This window comes from Schistocerca americana, chromosome X (assembly GCF_021461395.2).
Source record: "Schistocerca americana isolate TAMUIC-IGC-003095 chromosome X, iqSchAmer2.1, whole genome shotgun sequence".
Taxonomy (NCBI): domain Eukaryota; kingdom Metazoa; phylum Arthropoda; class Insecta; order Orthoptera; family Acrididae; genus Schistocerca; species Schistocerca americana.
The window spans coordinates 1,010,917,241-1,010,932,682 of record NC_060130.1 but is presented as its reverse complement, the minus strand read 5'-3'; the positions used below and the strand labels follow the sequence as shown (position 1 = coordinate 1,010,932,682).

Sequence of the window (15,442 nt, the reverse complement as noted above, 5' to 3'; positions counted from 1 at the left end):
ACAGAGTTGACCACCCGGTGGCACTGGCACAACATGCACCTGCTCAATTTCACTGGCTGTGGCATCTGGATCCTAACCTCTACCACCTGTTTCTCTGAACTACACAGGTGGGAGTTATCCTTAAAACACATCTTCCACTCCCGTAATTATCCTGGCACCAATCTCTGGTAACCCACCGCCCCGCACCTTTCACTGAACAGTTTCCCCTTCCTTTGTACTATCACTCCATCCAAATTCACTTTCTCATGTCACCTGCAGCATGTGGTGCTCCCCAATGGCTACTACAATCATGCATCACATGCCTAGCCCATATACCTGCCACCCCTCCCTCCTACATTCCTAGCTAGCAAACCTCCACATACCTGCTAGCCACACACCCCAATCCCTCTCCCTGTCTCCTACCTCTCTCTCCCTCTATCCAACCTGGCCGACACTATCCTCACCACAACCACTTCACCAGCCAAAATGCAGCATTAGCACAGTTAGTACAGCTGGCACCATGATGTAGGGGCACAGGTGTGTGTGTGTGTGTGTGTGTGTGTGTGTGTGTGTGTGTGTGTGTGTGTGAAAGGATTACTATGAAAACTAGGAAGTGGAAGTATTCTTTCTTTTTGTATGTGGCAATTGACAACTCGGCAGTTCTGGTTTTTGGTGAGTGGTTTGCTTTAAATTCAAAAGTATAATACACAACATTTATATGCAGTGATGTCAAGTTGTATGTCGAAATGAATGATTTTAACGAGATAGCTGAACAGCTCCCCCTCCAACTCCAAAGTCTCCCACACAGCAATGCCACATCATTATTTATTTTCACAGAGCTTTGTCTAGGTCCAAATCATGAGTTGTGTTTGCCAAGAGATATCAAGTGTAGAGTCTAGGCAATAGGGCACTGACACAATCCACAAACAGCAGCTAGTTCTAACCTTGCGTGTTCAGTAGTCACTGTGAAGTACATCAGTACTGACTGCTTGTATTTCAGTGATCACTCTGATTCCTAATTTAAAATTCTTTATCAACTGATTAATGCTGAAAAATGATTACACAGGGTGTATATGTGGACAAGGAAAAAAAAAAAAACCCGGATTTCCCGGTTAAAAATACACTTTCTCTCGGGTGAAAATACACTTTCTCCGTGTTAAGTGACAGTATACTCTTCTCGGTACTGTAAAACTCATCAATTCTTTGAATGTTTATGTTTTTATCTACCGATGTTTTGAAAAACCTTTGATGTGGAGCAACATGTACGCTGCATATTTCCGTATTACGAAGGTATAAATTTGAATTCCACCAAACACCGCACGTCACTTTCCGAAGCATTGCAATCGAGTTTGCGAGGCGATTTTGTAAGCCAGTCATAGCTCATTGTCACGTGATCTCGCCAGCTGATGACAGCGCGGACACGTGATATAGTAAGCCAGTAGCAAGATCACTCTTTAGTAGTGCGAACACACAAATAAGAAAAGTTCACGGTTTAAATTAATATACATAGCATTCACATATAATATTGGTTTCTAAGATTAAAAAGGTGGAAGAGAAGCTAAGCTTCCACATATAATGTTGATCTTTTTCGCGCGTGTTACATTTGAAGATACATCACATAAATGTGCCAGTAAAATTTTTAATAACGACGTAAATGTTTGATCTTCTGGGCTCGAAATTCTTCTGAATGGTCATCCTCAAAGAGGTGATTTTTAAATGAGAGTAAAACGTTTTGTGATTTAAGTAATTCATCGTACATTCTCGCACATAGTTCATCTTGCGTGAAAGGAAATTTGGTTTGAATGTAACGCTTTTCAAACCACCATTCGCAATATTTTCCTGCGACCTGTTAGAAATAGGTTCGTTTCAGCAGTTGGAAGACAGCGCCAGATAATAGGCGTCACCGCGCTTACGCAGCTATGACGACGCAGGAAACCCATATGTTCGTACGTGTAAAACATTAAAAGATTTTACATTATGTCATAAAAGAAAGAAGACATCAGAGGATACTTCAAGAGCATCGGAATTTCGTGAACCATGCTGAACTGCATAATTCGGCTTAAAATGCACATTCGTATGTCCAGATTCGTATGTAAATTTTCTTGGAGTACTAGTACTGTATTATCTCATGTTTGGTTTTTTATTATGGCATAATACCATACGTGCACTTGAAAGGCAGCGAATAGTTGAAACTAGCCAATAGTGTGAAATTAAACACTTCGTTTCAAATAAAACAGAAAAGATTAATGAAAGCCAAATCTCTTTAGCAAACCGACAAAAATAACTTCATTGTTCTGCAATGCGATTAATGCTTGACTGTCAGCAAGGTGGAAATAAAATCTAAAACTAATAACATATTTTAGCCTTCCATAATTATGCGAACATATTTTAATTCATTTGATAACTCTGTTTGCTATCATTTAACGTGAGAGCAATAAACTAAGAGGAAACAACAATATCACTGAACATAAACACAGGTCACGTGCAGACGATCCATCTCCCCACAACAACTCAAGACTGTTCTGGGCATCAGCGCCAGATTTACTATATTTCCGAACCGTGGCAATATTAAGTAGTGGCACCCAGCCGTACTTGTGTAACCAGAAGCGAAAGAAGGTACTACTCATATGCGACTCAACTGCGCATGCGCAAGAGACCGCCTGCCACTGCTCAAACGAATCTAATTTAAACAGTTGTCACGTCACGCTCATCGGAGGCAATTTGTTGTTAGGAAGCATTGCATAGTCTTTCTAAAGCCATTGACAAACTTTGCTGTTGGCAGACGCTTATATGAGCACTGTGTTTTATTGTTCTATACGGCGCATTTCCTTTGCAACTTAAGTTTTATTTTCGTTTTTTTTTTTTCTCTCGTTCATGTTTTGTTGCTGCAGTATTATTCTGCAATAGTGGGATGCAGTAATATCCTTTGTTAGAGTGTTGGTTCTTACCAGTCAAAATCAAAAAAATTTAGCTGAAAACTAAAACAATGAAAAATTCCCGGAATTCTAAAAAATTCCCGGGTTTTTCTCGGTTTTCTCCCGGATGAAAAAATTCCCGGGTTTTTCCCGGATCTCCCGGTTGTCCCGGGTCGTATACACCCTGTTACAGTATGACTTTGGTCTCTTTGTATTATTGCTTCAGAATTGTGTGTGCTAACAGCTTGGTGTAGTGTGCATTTCAATGACCATATTAAATTTGATTCTCTGCAGCATCACAAAAAGGGGTTGAGATCATTTACTTCATTTCTTCTATTTAATAAATAAGTGACTGGTATAGATGAACGGACAATTTCTTGTAGATGCCTGGCCGCAAATAATTCGTTAAAGCACAAATGTGTATGTGGTGTGGCACTTCTTTTCCTTAATGCAAAAGAAACTCATTTTACTCTTAAACAGTCCTAACAAAATTGCCACTTTATTTATATCACAAATACAACAGAGTAATATGTACATATTTTAATATATTTATGCAACGTACAAGTATTATTTGGTGTTCACAGAAGTGTCACATAATAACATCACATACGTATACTTTTATCATATCACAAACTCAGTCACTGTCATTGAACTGAATGTTTTGGAATTATCATACCCCTAAAGAGATCAAATGAATTGTCACCTGGGTGTACGCTGAAGCAATTTCCAAAATGGTTTCGAACAACAATAAAACCGTAGTCATCAATTCCCAGCACAGTAACATCATGACAGGCACCATCAGTATCAGTTACTGTAATTTTAGCATCACTGTGAAATAAGAACAGTTTAAATTCAACTCTGGATTGGTGACTGTTTAGGTACAGAGTAATTTATTTTATACAGGGTCCCTATAGCGCATAAATTTACTAATTATGTAAAAAATGGATAATGGTGTTTTCACTTAATTCAAAAATATCATAACTGTACTATGTGTTGGTGCTTTCAAGTGATTCCAACAACCTCCTTAACTTGCATGCATAAGCAGACATCAGATTATTACGAAAACTTAAAACTAGAGAAATGAAATACAATGAAAGATCATGAATAGTAAAACTTAATGTTTATGAGTGAGTACACAAAAATATTACATTCTGTAAGCAGATGCCAATATTTTATTATAATTTCTTACTTTCAGGAAGTATTTACAAAAATGTTAGCTGCAATAACAAACCTGTGAAGCCAGTATGTGTAGTACAAATCAAGGAACTCTGTAATATTGCCACTCTGTACTCTTTCCAGGAGTTCCTCCAGCCTATTAAAAACACCTGCTAAATACTTTTCTAGAGACAGCAACTGGATAGTCTCATTAGCATGCTTGTTGTATTCATTTATAAGAGCATTGATACAAGTTGTAGGAGCTTCATTACTGAGATTAATACCACAACCTAAAACAAATATAAATCAAATGTCATAAATGTTGATTTGTTTTAAGTGAGGTAGTCCTTTTAATGCAGAGATCTCTAGACAACAAAAGCTTCAGTATTGTATAATGTAGTAGTAGTAGTAGTAGTAGTAGTAGTAGTAATTCTGTGTAACTCATGGCCTAGTGCAAGTCCTTCTATTGGGTGCTACTCTGGCATCTTTCATGTCCCTGACATACCTCAGTAATTCTCCCAAGGAAAGGTGAGCTACAGTCAACATAGACCCTCAACCCCATGTTGTTCCTGGCACACCTTCATATCATTGAGAGATGACTACTGACTTAAAGGTACACCGAAATATTATGTGGTCCAATGAGGATTTGGTTCCGTGCATTTTTGGTTTCCAGGCACGTGCCTTACAACTAAACCAGCAGGACCAACAGTATTGTATTATGTGGGGCATTAATTTAATTTACACCATATAAGATGATGATAATACTTATACAATAAAACTTTCTGTTACTTTGCACCAAGTTTATTCACAAAGCAATAGTTTTTGGTCAACAAGCATGGCAGTGCCATAATAAAGCTATAATGCAGTAAGTTTGAAATGTTATGTACAGAATTTAGGGTGCTCCCTAGATCATTCTTCTTTTAGGACAGATTTTAATGTTAGAAACTTTGTAAACGTACTTAATGATCAGTTGGGTAGGTATACAATGATTGGTCTACATCTAGAATCAAACTCTAACCAAACCATCTTGTTTAAGTGCCAACCCTCCACATTTCTTCCACTTCACAAAAAATTTCTGGTACTGCAACAAACATATACAGGGTGTTACAAAAAGGTATGGCCAAACTTTCAGGAAACATTCCTCACACACAAATAAAGAAAAGATGTTATGTGGACATGTGTCCAGAAACGCTTAATTTCCATGTTAGAGCTCATTTTAGTTTCGTCAGTATGTACTGTACGTCCTCGATTCTGATGATCAAATTGTAAATTTTCAGAATCAACATGTGTGGGCTGACGAGAATCCGCACGCAATTGTGCAATCACGCCATCAACACAGATTTTCTGTGAATGTTTGGGCAGGCATTGTTGGTGATGTCTCGATTGGGCCCCATGTTCTTCCACCTACGCTCAATGGAGCACGTTATCATGATTTCATACGGGATACTCTACCTGTGCTGCTAGAACATGTGCCTTTACAAGTACGACACAACATGTGGTTCATGCACGATGGAGCTCCTGCACATTTCAGTCGAAGTGTTCGTACGCTTCTCAACAACAGATTCGGTGACCGACGGATTGGAAGAGGCGGACTAATTCCTGACCTCAACCCTCTTGACTTTCATTTATGGGGGCATTTGAAAGCTCTTGTCTATGCAACCCCGGTACCAAATGTAGAGACTCTTCGTGCTCGTACTGTGGACGGCTGTGATACAATACGCCATTCTCTAGGGCTGCATCAGCGCATCAGGGATTCCATGTGACGGAAGGTGGATGCATGTATATTCGCTAACGGAGGACATTTTGAACATTTCCTGTAACAAAGTGTTTGAAGTCGCGCTGGTATGTTCTGTTGCTGTGTGTTTCCATTCCATGATTAATGTGATTGAAGAGAAGTAATAAAATGAGCTCTAACATGGAAAGTAAGTGTTTCTGGACACATGTCCATATAACATATTTTCTTTCTTTGTGCGTGAGGAATGTTTCCTGAAAGTTTAGCTGTACCTTTTTGTAACACCCTGTATACAACAGTAATGTCTGTGCCCAGCTCCCAACACTAACCACCAAGTATTTATATAATCATTGGAAGTACACTCCAATAACACTTCCTTGGGGGCACATACTAAGCTATTTCCACAAATGAAGATTTCTTCATGTTGTTGACAATTTACCCAGTTCTGTTTACTAGAAATCTTTAATACAGAAACTCTACCGAATGCATTTTTTGTCTAGGATGTTGCACATGATGGTAGAGGTTATCCACAACTGTAATATTTAAATTGAAACAAAATACAGCACAAGTTGAAATTTAAGTTGTAGCACCAGGACACGGTTTCAGTCATCAGGACCACTACTAAGTGGCTATATGAGTAAAGATACACAACAATGTTAATAAACAAGGTACACATGGAACAAATTACATAAAAGATACAGTAGCAAGAAATATCATTCACACAAGAGAATTTAGTATGACATACATAATATAAAATAAATAATGGTGTATAACAAATCATCAAAATTTTAAGAAGGTGACATGAATAATGTAAGAACCTGCAAGCCTGACATTGTTAAGGTACATAGGTGCAGACTGGTGAGACACGTGAAGAAGCAGTAGTTAAATAGGGGAGGAGCAGGTTACAGGGAGGGCCTATAGAGGACATGGAAGGTGAACGGGAGGAAGCAAATATTAAGATCAGTAGCAGAATGTTTAAAAGTAAAACAAAAACACAGCAATATGTAACACTTAAAAAGATTTATAATGAAACAGAAGAGAAGACATTGTAAAAAGCAGTAATCCGAGAAAAGTAAAGACAACAGACATCAACAATCTGATAACAGGATGAGCAGCAATGCGTGACTGCTGATGAGGCTGCAGTGTATGGGACAGTTTTGTCATTAAGTGACTATTGGAGGATACAGGATGACTCAGAGATAATTTGTATTTGGTGTGATGAATAGCAGCTTTCTCTAAACGTGTGCTCACATCCTTGCCATTGAGCTCCCAAGGAGCACACACTCTAAATGTGTAAAAATGTAAGTTAATGTAGATGAATAGGGAAAACAATACTGTAATGTTTCAATAAAATATTAGTGGTAATCTGCATGACACAGTCACATTGATTAAATATCTAGGCGTAAATCTACAAAGCTATATGAAGTGGAATGAGTATCTAATGTTGGTAGTAGGGAAGATGAATGGTTCACTTTGGTTTACCGGAGGAAGTTTAAGAAAGTGTAACTCATCCATAAAGGAGACCACGTATAGAACACTAGTGTAACCCATTCTTGAGTACCACTAGAGTGCTTTGGATTCCCATTCGGTCAGATTAAAGGAAAACATTGAGGCAATTTGGAGGCTAGATTTGTTAATTATAGGTTTGATGAACAAGCAAGTATTCCAGAAATGTTCACTGAACTAAAATGGAGATCCTGGAAGGAAATGCTCCTTGAACCAAATGGGAATTCCTGGAGGGAAGACAACATTCTTTTCATGAAACACTATTGAGAACATTTAGAGAACCAGCATTTGTGGCCGAGTGCTAAAAGATTCTATTGCTGCCAACATCCATTTTGCATAAGACATGATGACAAGATAAGAAATTAGGGCTCACACGGAAGGGAATGACTAGTAATGGTATCTAGTACCCTCCACCACGCAACATATGGTTCTGTTGGGGGGTTGGGTTGTTTGGGGAAGGAGACCAGACAGCGAGGTCATCGGTCTCATTGGATTAGGGAAGGACGGGGAAGGAAGTCGGCCGTGCCCTTTCAAAGGAACCATCCCGGCATTTGCCTGGAACGATTTACGGAAATCACAGAAAACCTAAATCAGGATGCCCGGACGCGGGATTGAGCTGTCGTCCTCCCGAATGCGAGTCCAGTGTCTAACCACTGCGCCACATATGGTTCTGTGGGGAAAATGTATGTAGATGTAAAAGAGACAATACTCTGAGATCCTTGATGTAAGAAGAGTCATGGCTGGAAAGCCAGTGATGGTAGACATGTAGAATCAGCAAATTTATCTCTGCATGAAAACAAATGTTAATGAAACATGAAGCCTAAAGTAAAGAATGTTGCCTATTGTTTACAATAAGTGAGGCCCACATAATATGAAATGATGAGTAACAGTGCTAGATTCAATTACATTGCGACATACTGAACACATTCTGAAGAGCATAAAGAAAAACACTGTTTTTAAGTTTTCCTCTTCATTAAAAAATCTTGCTTTTATTATGGTGCACATAGTTGCAAATTTCTATTTCTTCCAGGATGTTTATATAGGCACTCTTCTACATTTTATGCAAAATTGTAAGTTTATTTTCAATATTAGTAACATTGTGTTTTTCTGTGATAAAACAGGAAGAAAAGATGGATTTATCTTTGGCATATTTTTTGTAAGTTTGGTGTGTCTGGTTATTAAGTTTATGTCTGTCTGGCTCATATAAAAAGCTCTGTAGTCAGTACAATGGATTTATGTATACCTGTGGTTGCAAACTTGCTGTTGTTAGTTTTAATATTATTTACAAGTAACTGATCTAGTGTGTTAATTGTCTTGAAAGAATCTAACATTGAACTTTAAGAACAACACATTGAACTTGTATTAAACATTACCATAAAAAGTTTCTGCAGGATCACAGCTATATTTGCTGGTTGTTTCTGAAGAGCATGAGATTTAGAATTATATAGCTCAGCAACTACGGAGTAATGAAAACCACTTTTGGATGCAATATGGCACAAGGTATTCAGTCCTTTGCTCATTTCATAAGTATTTAAGCATAATCTGAGTATTCTGCTAATCATTTTGTTTTATGTTTTACTGGATGGCATAAATTCTGGCAAACAGTGATATCTGTGGTAATACGCCTAATGACAGATATCAAAAGAACGATTTTCATTAACACTGGTAATAGAAAGATCTACTTAGTTAATCAATATATTTTGCTGATGTTTGAGTTCATATTAGGGTGAAGTTCATTCATCTTAAGAGCTAACAGATCGATGTCATTATTAGATTCTTGATACAAAAACAGAATATCATCTAAAGGTCATTTACTTTCACGTAATATTAAAATTTCAATGACAACTTTGCAACTGTAGGTATATATAAAATATAATGTACGGACCAATAATCTTTTTATAATGGGCAAAAACTTTAAAACCAGATACAAAAACATACAGAAATAGGGAGAAAAGAATGTAGAAGATATATCCATTTTTGCTTCCCACCTCTTCATAGTAGGACATAATGTCACACAGAAGGTCAAAATGTTACTAATACTGAAAATAATCTTACGATTCCACCTAAAATCAAGAAAGCTGCGCTTATGGACATCCTGGAATAAACAGAAATTTATGGCCATGTGCACCATAATAATAACAAAATTCTTAATGAAAGGAAAAACTTGTTTTCATTGATTTTCTTATCTTCAGAAGGTGTTCAATACATAACTGGATCTAGCACTGTAACTTACCATTAAATTGTATGAGTGCCTCACTCATTGTAAACAACTCACCACATTCAGAACTTTGGCCTTCATGTCATGTAAACACCTTGTTTGTGTACGGAGGTACATTTGCTGATTCTACTTGTTTGCCATTGCTTGCTTTACAGCTTTGGCACTTCTTCCAACAATCTCTGAGCATCATCTGTAGCTTTCACTTTTTTATATTGCTTCTTTTTATGATAATTTCTCTTATGTTTCTCTGACAATCTTTTAAGCGCTACATATTGTAGCATTTCGTTTTTCTTGTAAAGCATTCTGCTATTGATATTATTAATACTCATTTCCTCCTGTCTACCTTCCGTGTCATGTATAGGCCCTCCCTGTAACCTATTCATCTGCTATTTAACCATTGCTTCTTCATGTGTCTCACCAGTGTGCACCTGTAAACCTTCATGGTGCTAGGCTTGCACGTTCATACATTATTCATGTTACCTTCTAAAAATTTTGACGAGCTGTTACGTACCATTCTGTATTTTACATTGTGCATGACATCCAACGCTCTCTTTTCTGAATGGTGTTTGTTGTTAGTAGTAGTAGTAGTAGTAGCTTTATTAACCTGTAGATCGCTTTTTACAAGGATATAGGACATGTAAAAGTATTTACAAATTTGTATACACACATATTTACAGACTTCTAGTTAGAGACAATCATTAGATTTACTCCTGGTATACAATACTTTTTTTACAAATAACTTATTAAATAATGTAATGCCACATTGTTCACTCATATCTCACTATCAGTCACTGCACACACACACACACACACACACACACACACACACACACATTGTTTCATAACACTTCTCTCATTACACACACACACACACACACACACACACACACACACTGGTGATCTCTGAGCCATTTTCTGTACCGCAACTTCCCATCTGTTATCCTGAAAAACTGAGTCAGCATCCCTCCATAATTAGTGAGATGTTGAGCTCAGAAAGTCGAAGAGGTGTTAGTACTGCGCTATACATGGCTTGGGGGTAAGTATTTTTAGAAAGGAAAAAAAAAAAGGAAAAAAAAAACATATAGTGAAGGTGTTATATGGAATGTTGGATATTTTATTATAATAATTATTATTATTCATTTGTATAACAATTCTTTATCAAACCCGTACTCTGTTTTATCTAAGTAATCCTTCAATGTATAAAATGTATTGCATAACAGGTACTTTTTAGCTGCCTTTTAAATAAGTGTATTTTGGCAATTTCTTTAATCTCTTTTGGTAATTTATTGTAGTTTTATTCCCCAGTAGAAAATGCAGTTTCGAGTTTTATTTTTATTTTTTCTTGGTAAATGTAAGTTGAGTCTATCTTTTGTTGCATGGTCATGGACAGAGCTGCTTGTGCAGTAATTACCAATGTTATTTTTGATGTGTACAACTGACTGGTAAATGTATTCACATGGAGCAGTTAAAATACCCAGTGTTTTGAACAGATCTTTACAATGAGCTCGACTAGTATATTTGGTTATTATTCTTATGGTTCTTTTCTGGAGGTTGAAAGTTGTGTTCATATTTTGTGCATTTGTTCCCCAAAAAAGAATTCCATAGCTAAGAAATGAGTGTACATATGAATAATATGTAACTAAAAGACACTGCACGTTACACACTGATGATAGGATTCTAAGGGCATAACATGCTGATGACATTCTGTTTGCAAGTACTTTTGTGTGTTCACACCACTTCAACTGAGAATCAATATTCATTCCTAGAAATTTTGCATTTGTTACACAGTCTATAGAGGTGCCATCTACATTTAATTTAACATTGTTATTTTTCCTCTTCAAACTGAAATTCGTGGCATTAGTTTTCTTTATGTTCAATGTCACTTTATTACTTACTGACCAATCATAAATTTCCTTGAGAGTTTCATTTGCTTTGTACACTATCTGTTAGGTATGATCGAAACCAATAGTTAGCTACCCCTCTTATTCCTAACGCTTCTAATTTATTTAACAGAATCTTGTGGTCGACTGTATCAAACGCCTTTGAAAGATCCAAAAATATGCCTGTGACACATTCATCTTTATCAAGAGCATCAAGTACAACTTTCGTGAACTCTACTATCGTTGACTCCGTATTTTTGCCAATTTGGAAACCAAACTGTAATTCGCTTAAAAGATTGTATTTATTTATACTTGTAATTCATTAATCTGTGTTTCATAATTGCTTCTATTATTTTTGAGAATGCTGACAGCAGGGAAATGGGCCAGTAATTTTCTATGTCTTCTGCACTACCTTTCTTAAGCAAAGGTACAACTCTTGCCTGTTTTAACTGCTCTGGAAATGTCTCTCATGTGAAGGATTCACTTATTATATTTGTTAAGGGGCCTTGTAAAATCCCTATGCATTGTTTCAGTACACAAATTGGTACTTCATCTAAGCCTATTGACTTTTTAGTTTCTGGACAGTTTTATTGACTTCATTCTCTCTGGTTGGAAGTAACATCATTGTATTTAGCGCAACATTATTTATGGGTGTTATATTTGTTTTGGGGAATTTTTGCTGTAACTTCTCTGCAATACTTGAAAAATGCTCGTTTACATAGTTTTCTAAGTGCTGTGGATCATTTATTACTTTATCCCCCTCCCTAAGCAGTATGTTATTCTGTGTTTGTTTGCCTCTCCCCGTTTCCTTTTTTATAACATCCCAGACTGCTTGGCTTTTATTCTCTGCATTATATATTATTTTGTCATTAAATGACTTTTTTTCTGCAATCAGCAACTTCCTATAGATATTTTTGTATCTATGATAGAAATTCAATAATTCTGGATCATTGCGAATCTTTTTCATGGAACTGAGGTGTTTAAGTGTTTGGGAGGACTTCTTAATACCTGCTGTTATCCATCTGTTGTTGTGAGATGTTGATACAGACATGCATACTTTTGGAAATGCCTTTTCAAAGTTCAATTTAAATAATGTGGAAAATTAAGAGAATTTCATATTCACATTGGTTTCCTTATACACTTCATCCCAGCTTTGTTTTTCTAGTTCTTTTGAAAAATCTTTTATTTTGATTTCTGATAGATGTTGTTTGTAGGCTCTTAGTTTAGGGAATGATTCGATGCCTGACTTTACTGTTGTTATTTGACAGAGATGGTCTGATAGTCCGAGATCTTTTACAGCTACATTACATTTTTCCCTGTCCATATTTGTGGTCACATGGTCAATTGCTGATGAAGACGTCATGGTAACCCTTGTTGGACTATTGACCAATAAGGACATGCCAAAATGTTGAAGGATGTTTATGAAGGTGTTGCTGGATTCATTTATGATGTTAGTGTTATTGTTAATGTCCCCACACAGAATCATGGTGACCTTTGTACTTGAGACTTGATATAGAACTTCTGTCAACTTATTGAAAAACTTGTCCACACCACCACTGGGAGATCTATACACATACAAAATGATTAATTTCCTGGTGATACGATGCCCTGTTAATTCAATAGCTGATATTTCAAAGTGTTTCTCTTCACTTACGGTACTAAGGTCATGTCTTGATTTGAACTGTGTTCCTTTTCTGATATAAATGCGTGATCCTCCACCCCTTGAAGTAGTTCTGCAGTAAGAGTTTGCCTTTCCAATGGTTTGTTTTTCTTTGTGACATCTGGTATATGTGATGTTTGAGGTGTTAAAATCTGTCTTATGAGTGACTGTTTCAGTATTTTTTAAAGTGCTGGAGATACTCTTTAGGCAGGGAAACCTGTTTTCTGGATTTATCCTAAAGAAGACCTACTTTTCCTACCTATGACAACAGATATTTGACCATGTGTGGCCCAAGATCCACTCCCTATACTTTCATGAATCAGCTGTACCAATCTTCCCTTCCCAGTCCTGTTTAGGTGTAGGCCATGCCTAGTGAAACCCCATCTGTTGATAGTCCCGACGGACACCAGAGAAACATGAGCAAAGTTGGCTGTCCTCAGAGCCATCCCTAACCCCACATTGATTCGCCTCACAGCTCCATCAAGGTGTGGTCAATCATGACGCCGGAACAGCTCAACAAAGTGTACATTGGTGCCATGGGTCAGGGAAGCTATGTTGTCTAGGTCACCACCCATGTCATATGCCCCATTCCTAGGTTTCTTGGCCTCGGCTGAAGTGTGCTGCACATTTCCTGCTCCTCGTTCTACCTGAGGCTCTTCTCCACTTAACTCTGGCAGTGGTAGATACCAGTTTTTTGTGTTTATGATAAAACTGTCAGATCGTGTTCTCTTTCTTCCTATCCTCCTACCAGCTGCCAGTTCTGAACCACCCTCCTCCCCCCTATCTCCCTTGATCCTTATGAGTTCCTTCCTTGCTTCCTCCAACTGTGCCTGAAGGGCACAGATTTTCCTTTCCTGTTCCCCTATCAAAATGTTCCTACTGCATACTCTGCAGTTCCAGGAGAGAGCCTCTTCTGTTCTCCCAACATTCTCCCCACTGCATCCCCCACAGTGAAAATATTTCCTACAAGATTGGCAACAAATCCCTCTACTCACTACCCTATAACAACTCCCACATTTCTCACTCATGGTCAGTTTTGAAAGAATAATTAAGTTTAAAGAATATTTTTAATTTGTCACACACGCGAGATTGGCTGTGTGTAAACAAAAAAGACACAAAGGTCTTCTTTTAGACAATTTACGTTATCAGACATGTTTGGTCAGGTTTTTAAACATTTATAATTCAGAAAATTTAGGCCTAGATTACATCTATCTAACTAGTAAATAATACGAAATGTGTTAGTTAAATACGATTTAGAAACATTTAATTACACTTTTATTGTGACAATAGACACTGATGAAACTGGTAGCAGTCTTTTTTAAACGAATTTTGCACTATCAAGAACATTTCAACAGAATTTTTTGTGTTTATGTAACACAAAATTTTGGGTTATGTCACGATTATCAGGGCTTCAGCTAAAGAACAAGTTTTTTCAAGAACAAGCACTGCCGGGACGCTAATATTCACTTGTGTGACAAGAATGGACACTACAGCAAGTATCCAAAGAAAAAAAAAATTAAATTTGACACTATTTCCTCTCAAATAAGTTATTTTAGTGGACAAAGAAAATACCTGTGATCTCACTCAGCGGCCATCTTGCCAACATGTTACTTTATCTTTTTATCTAATTTGTTCCATTCGTACCTCGGTTATTAACATCTTTATTCAGATAGCCAATTGAAAATGGTGCTGGTGGCTGAAACCAGTTGTTGCATTTAAAAAACAAAATAACTGGTGCTGTAGTTTGTTTCCAATGCATCAAATTCAAAGAATACTGCATCAACATAAGCACTGTTATCTGAACTCTTAGAACACATCACACACTGACGAAACAAATGACGATTAGTGAGGCCACACCTCTGTATCCTAGTATATTATCTAACTGCGGCGTAGCTACTAATCGACTCGTTCAATCGACATCTGACACAGAATTTATGGACCTCGTCATTGGACAGAGCAAACTGAGTTTGCACGACTGCTACTTGTGGAATCCTTATTAACTCCCAGAGAAGAGATTTTCTGTCTATAAAAAAATCCTCATACATAAACTCAAAATGTGTTCCACCACGTGCTAATAATGCAGGCCTAAAGACGAATATCTGCACGACGATTTAGATCGGAAATGATTTGCATTTTGTCAGAGTCTCTCAGAATACTTACAGAATGAATTTTCAATTTGCAGCAGAATGCATGCTGCTCTGAAACCTGCTGGCAGATTAAAATTGTCCCTGCAATATCCTTTCTTCTAGAAGTGCTAGTCTCACAAAATATGCAAGAGAACTTTTGTGAAGTTTGGAAGGAGAAGATAAAGTACTGGCAAAAGTAAAGATGTGCAGGCATGTCGTGAGGGGGCAAAGATCCCAAGTTTAAGTCCCAGACCGGCACACAGATCTTCCA

General features: G+C 37.3%; 1 protein-coding gene across 2 annotated transcripts in view; it reads right to left on the bottom strand.

The window, feature by feature from the left end:
• Positions 1-3,358: 3,358 nt before the first annotated feature.
• The window catches only part of LOC124555682 (biotin--protein ligase), a 373,530-nt gene continuing 361,446 nt past the window's right edge, over positions 3,359-15,442 (bottom strand). For both annotated transcript variants that reach the window (XM_047129684.1, XM_047129685.1), the window contains 2 exons: positions 4,126-4,339; positions 3,359-3,722 (listed from right to left, as the gene is read on the bottom strand). In XM_047129684.1, coding sequence (XP_046985640.1) covers positions 3,539-3,722; positions 4,126-4,339 — 398 coding nt within the window. In that variant the 3' untranslated portion in view covers positions 3,359-3,538. The remainder of the gene's footprint in view (positions 3,723-4,125; positions 4,340-15,442) is intronic.